Source organism: Tympanuchus pallidicinctus, unplaced genomic scaffold, assembly GCF_026119805.1.
Source record: "Tympanuchus pallidicinctus isolate F22 unplaced genomic scaffold, pur_lepc_1.0 scaffold9, whole genome shotgun sequence".
Lineage (NCBI taxonomy): Eukaryota > Metazoa > Chordata > Aves > Galliformes > Phasianidae > Tympanuchus > Tympanuchus pallidicinctus.
In genome coordinates, this window is record NW_026294813.1 from 9,699,857 (window position 1) to 9,714,311 (window position 14,455).

Consider the following 14,455-nt stretch of genomic DNA (forward strand, 5'->3'; position numbering starts at 1 on the left):
GAGAAAAACAACAACATATGCCTGTCCAGGAAAATAATAGCTTGAAAAATCACTTTAAAATAGCCTTGGAGATGGAATATTTGTTCCTTTCTGGCAAAGGAAACTGCTTTAATAGTATAATAATATTAAAAGAGAGAGAGAAAAGCATTCAGACAGATTTTATAGGGGAAACCTTTGCCATCCCAATAAATCGCCTTTTGCTTTGAAGTCATACGCGTGATTCAGTAAATGACTCATGTTAGCAATTAGAAAATGGTCATTTAGGGCCCCGATTTCTTTTGAGACAAGGAGGGTGAGGGTGGGGAAAGAGACACAATAAATCTTGAGAGGCTTAAAAGGAAGAGCAGGCTAAAGTGCGAACTTTTTATTTCAGCAACGGAAGTGAGAAATCAGTGATTCATTAAAGGAGGGAGAAAGACCTCCATGGAAGCTGGCAAAGAAGAAGGAAAAGGAGCTAATTATGTCTCTTCCCCTTTTTACTCTCTCCGACCAGCATATAATCTCCTCTTGCAGGGTCTGCTTGCAGCATGTACTTCTTCCCAACCTTTCCACCCAACCCCTCCTCCAGCAGGGGGGAGGGGGAGGTCTAGCAGGCAACAAGCTCCAGGTGGCTTTCTCAACCGCTCCGCTGCCAAAAAAATAAAATAAAATCCTCCGCTAGAAAACAAGTTTCTTTTTTTTTTTTCTTTTTTTTTTTCTTTTTTTCTGTTTTTTTTTTTTTCTTTTTTTTTTTTTTTCTTTTGGCTGATCCGGGGGGAGCCTCCCTGGAGGGGATTGGTTCAGCCTGCAAGACAGGGAAATTAGTAAGGCATGAGTCTCCAAGCCATGCTGGTGGCCAGCACTCCGAGGAGCGGAGCGCTTTAGGACCAATTAGCAGCGAGCCGAAGGCGGCAGCGGCTGCTGCCGCTGCAGCCCGGGAGGAAGCGAGGGCAGCTCCTGGGGCTCCCTCCGCAGCAGGCACTGCTCGCTTCAACTGCAAACAGTTTCAGATGTCCCACCGCTGCTTGACCTCCTGCAAATAAGGGTTGACCACCAGAGGCACATCCCACCTCTGATTTGTAATCGCTGACATTTAGGCTACAGCTTCCAACCTGTTTACAACCAAAGGGGAGGGAAAGGAAAGGAAGGGAAGGGAAGGGAAGGGAAGGGAAGGGAAGGGAAGGGAAGGGAAGGGAAGGGAAGGGAAGGGAAGGGAAGGGAAGGGAAGGGAAGGGAAGGGAAGGGAAGGGAAGGGAAGGGAAGGGAAGGGAAGGGAAGGGAAGAGAAGAGAAGAGACAAGTTGGGATTTTTTCCTCTCTTTCTCTCTCTCTCTGGGTTTTCTTTCTGTTTTGGTGAGGTTTTTTTGTTTGGATTTTTTTTTTTTTTTTTTTTATACTGTGCTGAAGAACTCAAAGCAAAACAAAGAAACTGCCTCCTCTGGGGTTGTCAGTGGGAAAGGACGAGTTGTGCAACTGGTTTGGGATTTCCAAGAGGGCGAGGGGGTGGGGATCAGAAGAAGGTGCAAAGCCACAAAGTGTGAGTGTGAGTGTGTGTGTAAAGGGGTGTGTGTGAAAAATCCCTTCCAGCACCCCTTTCCGCTGGTTTTTATTTATTGTTGTTGTTGTTCATTCTGCTGTCATCTATTTTTCAGACCTTTCTGCATCTAAGATGGTGAAGAAAGGAGTGAGGAAGAGAGCAAAATAACTACTGGGAAGTCTCAAATCAGGTTGGGGAGTGTGTGTGTATGTGGGGGGGGGGGGGGGAGAGGGTGGGGGGAGGGTAGGGAGGGGAAGAGAAAAAGGAAAGAGGATTAACCACAGCAACCCCCCCCAAAACACCAACAGCTCTTTTTTCTGAGGGAGGACTCGAAGGATTAAAAGGCAGCAACTTCTGAGGCGATCTGTCCCCTGAGTTATGGATGTTGGTGCACTTACTTCAGGCCAGATCAGAGCTCAGAGGGATCTAACCAGAAGCAGCAACCACCGGCTCTCCACTTGCCTTTTACCAGGTTTTACCCATCCAGTATGTTTCTTTTGATAAGACATTTTCCAGCGCCCAGAGTTTCAGTACAATGTGCAAATGGATACTGACAAATGGTGCCTCAGCCTTTTCCCACCTGCCTTGTTGCTGCTTGCTGCTGCTCTTCTTGGTGTCTTCTGTGCCTGTCACCTGCCATGACCTCGGCCAGGACATGCTGTCCCCGGAGGCCACCAACTCTTCTTCTTCATCATCCTCCTCCTTCCCCTCGTCCTTCTCCTCTCCTTCCAGTGCGGGGAGACACGTGCGGAGCTACAATCACCTCCAAGGAGACGTGCGCAAGAGGAAGCTCTACTCTTACAACAAATACTTTCTCAAGATCGAGAAGAACGGCAAGGTCAGCGGCACCAAAAAGGAGAATTGCCCCTTCAGTAAGTACGGCTCCGCCACGCCGCGGCTCAGCGCCGCGCCCGCACCGCGGCAGCCCCGGCCCGGGAGGGAGCGGGGCAGGGGGCGCGGAGGGGTGCTCGGGGTGGGCTCCTCCGGGAGCTGCCGCCGGCACGGGCGCGCAGATCTCCCCGGACGCGTTTGTTTTGCAAATGGCTTCGCCGAGCACAGTTTGTTTCTCTGCTTGGCAGAAGAGCAAATTAGAAAGATTTGTGAGGATGTGGCGCGGAGTGTGTGTTGGGGGGGAGCATTGTCTCCCGAATATGAAAGCCATTATCCCCTGTCATTAACGCGCCTTGACGAGAACGCTCTATTAAAACAATGCATCGATTTCCCCCACGCACGCACTCCTCCCCGCGCCGCACCGGGGCCGTCCGCCCCGCGCTCCCCCCGGGCAGGAGCTCCTCAGGCGGCAGCGCCGGAGCCGGAGCGCTGCATGGCGAGCGGCTGCGGCGGGACCGCGCGGACCTCACACGCATCTCATTGTCAGTCTCTGCCCGGAGAGAAACGGTTTCAAAGTAAAAGTCGTGCGGCTGTTCCCATGGCTGTTCTTTCGAGATTTTCTGCAGGACGAATGAGGTTTTTAGTAATAGCGTGCTTCTGGTAATGTATTTCTGGCTATCAGTGCTGGAAATGTAACCTTCATTCGGTTTTCTTGCCTATGCAGTCTCAAACTGAAGCAACTGTAGTAAATCACAATATATTGCATAGCAATTCTTTCAGTGACTGCATCCCACTTCAGGAGCATGCTGAAGAAGTCAGCTCTGTTTTGCGAGTGTTGGGCTCCAGTGGTGGAGCACCACTCCTTGGTCATGGGGTTGCTCTTCATAAATCCAGAGAAACCTGGGCATAAATCTGTTAAATTAAAACAACTTGAGGAGGCTTAAGTAGCTCTCTGGCTAGCTAATGTGTCAAATACAGAGTACTTCAGCAGGTTGCCCTTCTGTGTGACAGCCATCACAGTTAATACTGCTGTATTTCTATTAAATACCCATAATGTAGGCATAGAAGTAGGGAGAAAGCTAATGTATCATATGTCACTGCTTCGTTTGCTCCACCTTGCAACTTTGTACTTTTTCATGCGCTTCATGTTCATAAAGGCTTTAGATGTCAAGGCAGCTGTGTCTTACCACCTCCCTTTTGTATTTCCTAGAAAGCCAAGTTCTTGAAAAACAGAGCTGCACTGAACACTTTGACAAGTTTGTTTAGAACCAGGTCTTAGCACTGTATCTCTCAGATAATTGTTTTTTGTAGAGGACACCATGATTCCCCAAAAATGGGATTCTGAAATCTTTGTGCGCATCTCTGCAAACACAGAGCCATGCTGCATAAAACACCAGTGCAGCACAGTCTGTGAGGAGCCCAACCTGACAACAGTGCATTCAGAGGTAAATGCTCTTCTTAGCAGCCACAGTGAGCCAGCAGAGCTGTTCAATGAGTAAAGCTGCAAACATTCATGAGTTCCTGTGAGATCTCACCAGTAAGGGGAAGAATATACCAAAATGCATATATATATCTTTCTACTTTCAGTCTGCATGCAGGAAACAACTCTGTGTAACTGTGGGATATGATTGGTTTTCCTAGTTTCCAATCAATGCATCAGAAAGAAAACTGACATTCTTGGAGATGTCATGGTTATTTTTTTCACATCTGCAGAGCATCTACTGAAAGAGAGAAGAATGTATTCCATATAAGTGCAAACCAATCGCTGTGTTATACGTAGCTGTATCCTGTTTCTCAAGTTTACATGCAGTAAACTTGAAGAAGGGATTCCTGTTGTCCTACAGCATGCAGCTAGCTAACCCACTTGCAATATGTTATGTGTAACATACTTCAGCAAAGAACAGTTAGACTTCTGCTAGCAGAAGACAAGTTGAACAGTTGTATCATCTTACTCTTTTAATACTTACAATAATTTCCAATGTGAAATTGTGTTTTCTGTAAAAGCACACAGGCTGAGACCCTTTATCTGCTGGACCTTAATTTCAAGGATGTCTGCACAGTAAAGTGTTGCAAGTAACTAAAAATCTCTACCTATCAACACTTCCTGTAGCTGTGTAATCAGAATGCCATAATGTCACCACAATTCCCAGCCAGGCTTTGATTCCATGCAAATACGCAGTATCTTTAAGGTAATCTAAAAATGTGTTATTACACGTGAATAAATTTCTGCAACGCATAAAGGGTTGGCCAGCCAGCTCCCTGAACTGGAGCCTACTTAGCATCAGAGGTTATTTAATCCCTAATAGGACCTCCTCCTTCAATACCCTGCTTCCCTAAATTCATAATAGTGACTATTGGAACACAAGACTGTGCTTGAAATTTAATTTGGGGGCTGATTTTCCCTTACACTAATGTTTAGAATCCATTTATGCTGACATGAAGCCTTATCTGCAGTGCTCTAAGATCATGATATGTAGTGTAATTAGGCAACAGCTTTCATGGCTGTCTGCCAGTTAAGCACTGTCAAGTAAGAAGAACAGTTGGAGAAAGTCAGAATAAACACAAAATATAGTTCTGAGCCTTTAAAATTGTTCAAGAAGCATTAGTAGCTCTGCTGTGTAAGTATTGCATGGAGTGCACTAAATAAAAGTTTACTTTGGCAGATGCTTTCCAACTTGATTGCCTGGAACTCTTCCATCAGCCTTTCTCTACCTATAGGGCAGCAGGAATGGAGGTGGCTGCTGACAATGCTGTCAGGAGGCTGGAGGAAGCAGCATACAGCAGAGCTGGAGTCTGTTTGTCGGTAGATACAAGCAGGAGTCTTTGCAGATTTTGTTCTATTGATCCTTATAGCCAAACCTTGGTCTCTGAAAGACAACAGCTCAGTACTAAAGTACTAACTCATCCCTTAGCACCACAGCTGTCAAGTCCCTTGCCCATTTTTGTTGGGGACCTTTGCATGTATGAACCAGGGCAGCTGGTAGGCAGCTGTACTGCCTTCTGGAGATTGAAGTATTTTTTGGGGGGAGAACAAATCCCAAAACTCTCCAATGAGTAGACGAAATGCTTTTGCTGCAACCTGACATCTGGGATGACCAACAGGATCTTTAGCCTTACGTAAAAATGGAGAGAGCTGCACATGTCCAGATTCAGACCTGTCCTCCATCTAGAAAGAGAGAGGAAGTCTTTGGGTTTGAAGGGCAGCAGGCGTTGGAGCCGCATGATGTAAACCAGCACAGGAAAACTTCAGTATATTCTTGAGTAGTATGCTATTTTTAATTGACTTTTAAGGCAATTAAAAGTCTGTGAAGCTCGTGACCTTTCCATTTACAGCACAGACCTTAGTTGAAGAATGGTGACACAGTATGTGATGCTTAATTAGCAGCAGCTAACCTGCAGTCTGCAGCGTGAATTGTGCCCGAGTGAGGACTGCAGGACGAGGTCGTTAGGTAGATGTGTAACTTGGGAGCGAAGGCTGTGTAGCAGAGGCTGCATTTCAGTAGGAAGAATTACCGGAACGGCTCCTGCAGACCAAGCGGTGCTATGCAAAGCCTACGGTAGGTGGCGGCACAGCCACTGCCTGGTGCCACCTCTGCCGGACGTGGCAGGAGAGAAGGGATTGAATCCTCAGCTCCGTGCGCTGATTTAGCTCAAGCAAAGCTAGAAGGGCTTACATCACCTGACAGGTTATTATTTGGCTCTCTCAGAGCTTCCAAAATGGATTAAACTAAACAGTGCAAAGATGCTGCGAGTGCAGAATAAGAGCGTTCCCAGGGAGAGCTAGCATGAAATAATTAGCTACTGCTCACAGGCTAATCTGTTCCAGGCTTTTTCCCTGAGTATGCAATTATCTTTTATGTAGGGCTTTAGGATCTCCCGATGTTCCTGATGGTCTTTTGTTTTGCTTTAGTTACTGGGGGTTTGGGTCAGCAAAGTAGTGAATAACGGCTAGAAATAGCAGAGCCTCATTCTGCAGCCCATATGATCTAATTGCTAAATACACTGATCATCAGTGTTGGAGGTTTTAAGGGTGTATGACATATAAAAACACATAATGCCAAATAATGGGTTACATACACAAAGACAGCATTTAAAAAGTTCTGATTAAGCATACTCGATAGGTGTTATCTTTGTTTTGTTTTGTTTTTGTATACCTCAAACCTTTGCAGGTACAATAATCTCGGATATGCAGCTCGAAGTGGATTAGATTAGTCAGTAAAATATGCTATTTTCCTACCACAGTTGTTCAAGCTAGCTGTTTGGAGTTATCAACTCCTTACAAACTGCTGCTTCCAAATCAATGTGAGAACTTTTCTCCATTTTTTTCTGGAGAAGGTTAGTAGCCATGTTATTACTGCTTTATTTTTTTTTTTAGAGACACTTTATTTTGCTAAGAATTAAAAATATTTTAAATACGAAATAGTACTGCCTCACTGAAGCAATTTGAATTTTCTTGTTTGTTTGTTTGTTTCGTCTTTAAATGTGAAATTCATGATGATTATGGAGATGATTTCTCAATTTAAGTCATTTTCCCCCCCTCACCCCCCTCTCCCCCCCCGCCCAGAACTCAGTTACAAAATTTATATCTGGCAGTGTACAACTTTAAGCACTTACGATTTATGAATGTGGAAAGAATTGTACTATTTAATGTCTACATGACACTCTCCTGTTACCCTTGCTGCATTCCTGCCTTGTGGACCCTCCATGCTGATACTGATACTGTAGCCCTATCATAAATCAGAATACACAGGTGCAAGAAGGCTTTTTGTCCTCATAAATCTAACCTGTAGCCATGTGACAAAAACAAAGGAGTTAGGGGCAGTGGAAAGTTTGTTCTCCATAAAACCTCAGAAGAGTGCGAGCAAGAGGCATGGCTGAGAAAGGGAGTGCTGCTGTTGTACTGGGGGGATTCTCAGGTATGGCACAGTCAGAACTTCCCTTGAAGGCAACCATAGCTCAGTGAGCTCTCTAGAATATGCTCATTCCTTCGAAACATCTTGGATGCATTCATTCATAGGATAAGATACTCTGTTTTGAAATAAAGCATTTTAAGATGACTTTCAGATGTGTTTGATCTGTGCGTTTCAATAGAGGTCTTTTTTCTTCACATGGGAGTTCAATCAGATTCTGCAGTAGGGAAGTTTTAATTTCATCCACAGAACCTTTCATTTTGGGGAAAAAAAAAACAAAAACAAAAAAAAAAACCTCTTATTAGCAAGTCTTGTTTGCCTGTATCTGAAGTTAAGAGTGGCAGGTACTTGGGAGTACACAGAACAGTATCTTCAGTATCTTCTCTCATGGATGTTGCCTCATATTTCCTCTGAGTGAGTAACCACGTACGGAAAGTTCTTAGTAGGAGAAAAAATGTTTTGTAATAAATATTGTACATTTATTCATAAATCTGAAAATTGGGATCGTAGCAATAGTGTAAGCGAAACAGAAATAATTCAGTCAACTTTGGGTTTATTGCAGTGCTGTTTTCATGGCTTGTTTTCATTCTTCTCAGTTTTTAGAAGAGTTCTCTGAATCAACCTCTTAGGGTCTGTTTCTCACCAAAAAATTTCAGTTTGCACATCTTGAACAGCTGAATTTGCTTGCAGTTGCTGTAAGATACTAAACCTTATCCTTGTATTCTGGGCTTTTTCATCTAGGAACTTCTGATGCTTTCAGAAGCAAAAGTAGTTTGAACATTCTTCAGCATTGACAGCCAACATCAGCTAGATTACACTGTATGGAGAACAAAGCATTGCTTGCTTTGGACTCTGAAAAATAAACTATCAGATCAGAAATGGAGGATGCTTTTAATAATGTGGGCACATTTGTATATCTTTGTTGGCAGGCATAGTAGTATTGGTACTCTAAATGCATGTACTTTCAAACAGATTTTCCTTCTTCTGCTTCAACAACTTTTTCGTGCAGTACTTATATCTCACACTCTTCATTGTTCACGTACTTTGAATGCAAAGAAGCACTTTAATGATACTTGGAACCATTGGTCTCCTGAACTGAAAATATTATTTCCTAGCAGTATTAATTTCATTTGTTGCTAGAGCCAGTTTGTTGTAAAACATCTCTGTTAGTTACAACACAGTAAAAGGGAGACAGAAAACACTGTTACATGAAGTTTTGAAAAGCCAGCCAGGGAAAACTCTCTGTTTTTATGAAGAAAATGAAAAGCTTTAGGGAGAGGAGTGAGGAGTAAGTGGCTTTCTTTTTAATAATTGGATTGATATTAAAACTGAATTCATTAGCTGAATGGATTATTAGAACTGATTGTGCTACTTTCTGAGTACAGTGCAACAAATGGAAGTTGCAAGGGAAAGAAAAGTTTGTGAGTGAGCCAGGTCACTCTGCTTTTAAATTAGGTCACTTATGTTCTTTCTTTGAACATTCAGTTCTAATTGCAACAGTAAATCAAAGAATACACTCAAAGTAGATTCCCATGTAAGGTGGACAACTGGACAGTGCCTTTTTACTGCTACCAACACGTGCATCCAATTACTGGGTTGATATACTCACAGTGTCAGCTGTAAAGCATTCCCCTATTTTATAGTCAGCCTAAGGAATTATTAGCCTGTCCCCTTTCACATTTACCTCTAAATAATCTGTCAGTAGTGTATATCTTCCACACTTAAAGAGGAATTTTCACACGCATTGAGTCTCACTTTCCAGAAAAAGGAAATGTTGAAATTGCAACAAAAAAGTTTAATCCTTTCTCCCTCTCCCTCTGACTTCTGATGTTGTGCAAGAGAGGAAAAGGCTATAGATAACGTAAGTATGAATTTTATACAAAAACACAGATCAGATCTTTCATGAAATTTGATGTAGTAAATCAGCGTAATGCTCATTCCTTCAGTGGTTGAATGTGGACAAAGTTGGTTGTTTTTCAGGGTTAGTGATCTACCCTACAGAGGGAACAGGGGTGAAAACAGGATTTAAGGGGTCTGGCTGCATTTCCTCTTTCCTTCACTGATTCAACACATAGCATAGAAATCAAGGGAATGTTTGTTTTCGTTCAGATTTCTAATGCGCATCTCTGGAAACTACAGACTGACCGCAGTATGTGGAAATTGGGGAGGGGATGCTGAAGTATTTTAGAAGCATTGAGGTTGCTCTTCAACTGCAGTTAAGGGATGGTGCTAAGTGGAGACTGGGTATAAATCAACGATACCACGCCTACATTAGAGTGCCAGAGCAACTCAGAAAGGATGACAAGAAAGAAATAAGGGCAGCACATGTCAGAAGTGGAACAGGAGAACATGGTCTCCCATTTTGGCAGCAATCAATTCACTAATACTCAATCACAGACTCATAGGGGCTGGAAGGGACCTCTGGAGATTATCTAGTCCAACCCCCTGCTAAGGCAGGTTCCCTACAGTACGTGAATCACCCATCTCATCTCACTACATCATCACTTTGCTCACAGCTTGAATCTACAAAGCCACAAACTCATTAACATGCCTTTTGACTTTGCTTGTAAGCATGTGATTGGCTTTGGGATATAAATTCTCCCTACACCCACTTCCGTTCTATCTTCTCCAACTCTGTTCTGAAGAAGCATTATTTGATACGTGCTCTGACATTCTCTTACTCAGATTATTCTCTTCCTCAGTAACCTGCTTTGCTCCTAATGTCAGAGTTGACAATGACTATTTGCAAGTAGAATGGTGGTCATCCTTGCCCTTGGAAATAATGAAACCAGTCACAAACAAATTGTGTTAAAGAAGAAAAAAAAAAACATTTTTTTTTTGTTTTGGTTTGTTTGTCTTCAGCTTTTCACTATCCTTGTACTATCTACTATTTTTATTATGAGAAACACACACCTGATGGAGATCAAAATATCCCTAGATTTCTTAGAGGTTTAATCTTTTGGAGGTGGAATACAGTATTTTTTGTGACTGACAGGTTTAATGTTATCAAGTATATCATATTTTGTAAGTTTATCCTTAAGTTCTGAAGTAGCTGCATAGCAACAAGCTCATATTCAGCAACTGTTGCTACAGTGACCATAAGAGTATACGCTCTAGAACAGAATAGAGGATTACAGTGTTTAAAATGATGAGCTGTTGATAAGACTATGGTTTTAATGCTGTTTTTTTTTTCAGGCATTTTTATGTTGTAAGAAATGCATTCACTGAAGCAGCCTTTGACAGCAACAGAACACATTTAATTCACTTTGTATTTCTCAGACATTCACTTTTCCCCATGGATTTCTGGGGGTAAAAATTGAAAGTGCTAGCCATGATGATCTGGAAGTACCCCTCTCATCCACAGGAAGAATCCAATAATCTGCAGTAACTTTAACCTTATCTGACATCACTGTAGCCTTTTCCCCTTAGAGGAAGTGATGCAGTGCAGATGGCCCATGTCCTGACAACGGAGCACCTTTCCTTTGTCAAAGTGCTACTGATAGCATTTGGAATACAGACATTAATAGAGTACTCACTGAGAACATGTAGCTGCAAAACTGACAGTAATGTGAAAAGAAGCAGAAGAATTTTTCTAGAGCTAGCCACATTTAAACTGCTTAATGAGCCAAAACACAATTAACTGAAGTTAGTGATCAGAGCTGCAAAAGACACCCTTTCTGAGAGCCAGTACTTAAATCAGTTAAATCAGTTTAGGTGATTCTATTGGATTTTGCTTTGTGGGCAGCTGTAATCCTAGGTCAAGGAAGATTGGGTGGGATGCTGAAATCATGCAGATTAGCCATCTATCCATTCTGGCAATGGCAATGTTTCCTATGGCAAACATGCTGTGGAAAATGCTGCAGGATAGGGGAAGGAAGACAGTACCAACAAAAAAAATCTCTGCTCCAAGCCCTCTGCAGAGAACTGGATCATTTGTCTCACATCTTCAAATGCCCAAATAGCCCAAGGGTGGAATTAAAATCTAAATCTGTATATTCCATGGCATTTAGAGGTACATTTAGTTATTTCTTTTCTTATATATCATGAACCAGTTGATTGATTCAGAGCTGAGGATTGTTGTATATTAAAGAGCTACAGGACTGAACCCACTGACATTACTGAAAACATTTTAGGATCACTGTACGGAAGACATATATAGATTATTACTAGTAAATGCCAGGTGTGAAATAGATTGCTGTGGGGTTTGAATGAGGAAATGCACTTCAGTTGAGTTATATACCTATAGAACAGCTACTCTTTCAAGGTTGCAACTGAAGTTGTGTAAGATCAGATCCAACTCCAGCATTCTTTGAAGAAGTAATTATTTATACAAACTTCAGAAAGGCTCTTAGAGACTGTTATGGAATTTTTGATTAAAATAAGGCTGAAATGTATGAGGGCCAGAAAAATGACCTGGGAATGTGTGGAACGAAATGTTCTATCCTTCAGCACAGGAGGTGAAAACAGACTAGGTATGAAGGAAGCAGTATAACTCTTCTCAGTTCTTCATGCTTCTCCTGCTGATGGTTAAGCAACACAGAGAAGAAATGTGTTTATTTCAAAGAGAAAAGGAGGAAGAGTGAATAATTTGGCACAATAATAGCCTATGGGTAGTAAATCTTGAGTATGTGAAGTGCCATGGAGTGTCAGATATTGTGAAATATCAGGTTCTATACAATATTTTCGTCTATTGTACATAAAATTCATACATATATTTGACTCAAAGCTCTCTCTGTCTCTTTGCTGCTTATAAAATCAGAATAGTATTGTTTCCTACATGGGCAAGGCTCTTATGAAAACAAATTATTTGTCAAACACACCAGTAACACTGTGATAAGTGCCCACTGAAGGAAAGCCCACCAGCAACTCAATAATTTTGGACATAAGGAATAGGGAGGATAGTTTTGTTCTCCTTATAGAAGATGAAACTAACTGACTTCTTAGCACCAGCAAATGTGTTTGTCCTTTTATCAAGAAAAACATAGTATTTCCCTGGAAAAGAAACATTCTGTAGCTTCTCTTGTGAGCACTGTCAATATTACTCTATGCATTTGTTGCATAGCAAAAAACAAAGGTTAATGGCAAAACAGCTCCTAACAAACAAGGTGGGTGCAGGCACAAATTGGATTTGCCCTTCTGCTGAGCTGAACTGAGACCTTGGTTTGCTATGTGATCATTAAAATTATAAAAGATGTCAAATTTGAGTTTACTTTAAAGATCTGAACATAAGGATATTTCAGCTCAACGATCGATATCATTTCTATGATTAAACTGTTAAAGTAAGCAATTCCACTCTCTCTCCTTAGCTTGGCCTATCAGTCAAAGAAACTTAAGCATGAAGTTTGCTCAGTAATTTTAATATTTGGTCCTATTACACATTCTTGAGACTACCTCAGTTTCTCTGAGATGTTGTCTATCTCCTGGAGTTAAGCTACTAGAATTATCTATGTGTCTGGGTTTCTTTTATTTATTTCTTCTCTTACCATTCTTATTATTGATATCTTCCCTTTGGTGTCATAGGCATTATTCTTTCAGTTTAATTTATTACAGTTACTTTTACATGCCACAAGTTCTCTTTGAAATGACAGCCATCCAAGTTTAAGTCTTTTCAACTTTAGTGAAAACACATATAATGAGGCTGACACTTGGCTCATGTGGTATTAATCTGGTCTCTTGGTCATTTCTTCTGTGTCTCCTGCTGCAGTCTGCTCTGAAAAAGACATATCTGCAGCTGGGGAGTACATAAGATTAACTTCCTCCTCTCTGTGGCTTCTTGCCTCAGACCACACACCAAATAATTCCTCAAAACATTATCCAGATTTGCTTAAAATTCACCATGCTTGCTTTATTCCTTCAGTTGTGCCACACATGCATTTGTAGACTCTGCTTGCAGCTGATTCTGCTTATGAAACAGGAAACATTTTGCAAATATGAGGATTTAGAAAAAAACACTATTGTAAAATATCTATAATATTTTTTTCTGTGGAACTCTTTTGGTTTTGCTGAGTTTATAAATGTACACAGTAGACCAGAAAGGTTAGCAAAAGTAACCTTTTTATTTTTCAAATGCACTCAGTGCCAATCTAGTTTGCAACACAGGCTAAAATCTAGTAACTGCTGTGAGCAAAATGAAATAAATTTAAAAAATGGAATGATAGTGCTTATGTTGAAAAAGATCTTTAATGCTGTCTGAACTATTATATTGAGTAACGATGCAAAAAATGTTGTTGCTGTGTTGATGGGATTGCTCTCTTAGCCGTGGATCTCCAAACCTTAATCATGGTGTAAAATCCTTTAATAGGGAGGCACAGATGTAAAGGGTATGAGTACTTGTGCTCACACACCAACACAGACTCAGGAAGTGTCTGTAAGGATAAGCAGGAAAAGCAATACATGAAAACATCTCACTACTATCTGTTACCTTGTGGTTAGTATAATAAGTTATAGCTGGGGTTACCAGACACTTCTCATTAAGTCCATGTGGGAATGGGAACATACTGTTGGTGTTTGAATAAACAGCAGTCTTGAATATTCTAACATTCATATTGTTGGCTTTTCAACTAAATATCTTTTAATAGTAGTTTTGGAATCTTTTTTTCTCTCAGTACATGAAATCTAATCATTTTCAAAAATAGTTCATTGTAAGACCACTCGCCGCATCACACTTTTTGCTTAGTACTTAGTCATAAATACATATAACCTCTTTGTTCACAGATGTATATTATGTCCCAAGCTATGGCTTTTCTGCATGAAAAACTACTGTTGCACACTCCCTGACATACTGATATTGCAAAAGTAGCTTTCATGATGGTGCATGTAATGTATTTCATAAAATTAAGTTTCCTTAGAATCTGTGAAGGCTCTAAGCACACTTATATTTTCATATCTAATCCTTGAGTAGCTAATGCCATGAGAGCCTCCAAGGCCTTACTCTACCAGGTTTATGATGTAAAACCTCTCATGATGTACATGTTGTAAATAATTAGAAATCTCCATTATTGCATTATTTGAATACATGGGATTAATCCTCCAGGAGGACTGTGGCATATGGAACCTTACCCAACAGAGCATGACAAATGCTAGAGACTTGTAGTTATCTTAAAATGATCTCAAAGTTTAGTCCTTTAAAGAACTTATCTCTTCCTCTAGTTCCAATAAATACCTCACTAATGAATTCTAGTTAAGATGACCTTGTAGCA

The 14,455-nt window shown here is 41.2% G+C and overlaps 1 protein-coding gene across 4 annotated transcripts in view; it reads left to right on the forward strand.

Annotated features, from left to right (window-relative positions):
- The first annotated feature begins 841 nt into the window (after positions 1–841).
- The window catches only part of FGF10 (fibroblast growth factor 10), a 59,211-nt gene continuing 45,597 nt past the window's right edge, over positions 842–14,455 (forward strand). Inside the window, exons 1-3 of one of the 4 annotated variants that reach the window (XM_052670292.1) lie at positions 842–1,058; positions 1,631–1,705; positions 1,824–2,387. In XM_052670292.1, coding sequence (XP_052526252.1) covers positions 2,051–2,387 — 337 coding nt within the window. In that variant the 5' untranslated portion in view covers positions 842–1,058; positions 1,631–1,705; positions 1,824–2,050. Of the gene's footprint in view, positions 1,059–1,292; positions 1,706–1,823; positions 2,388–14,455 lie in introns of those variants that run through there. The other 3 variants (XM_052670294.1, XM_052670295.1, XM_052670291.1) reach the window with 3 other exon arrangements.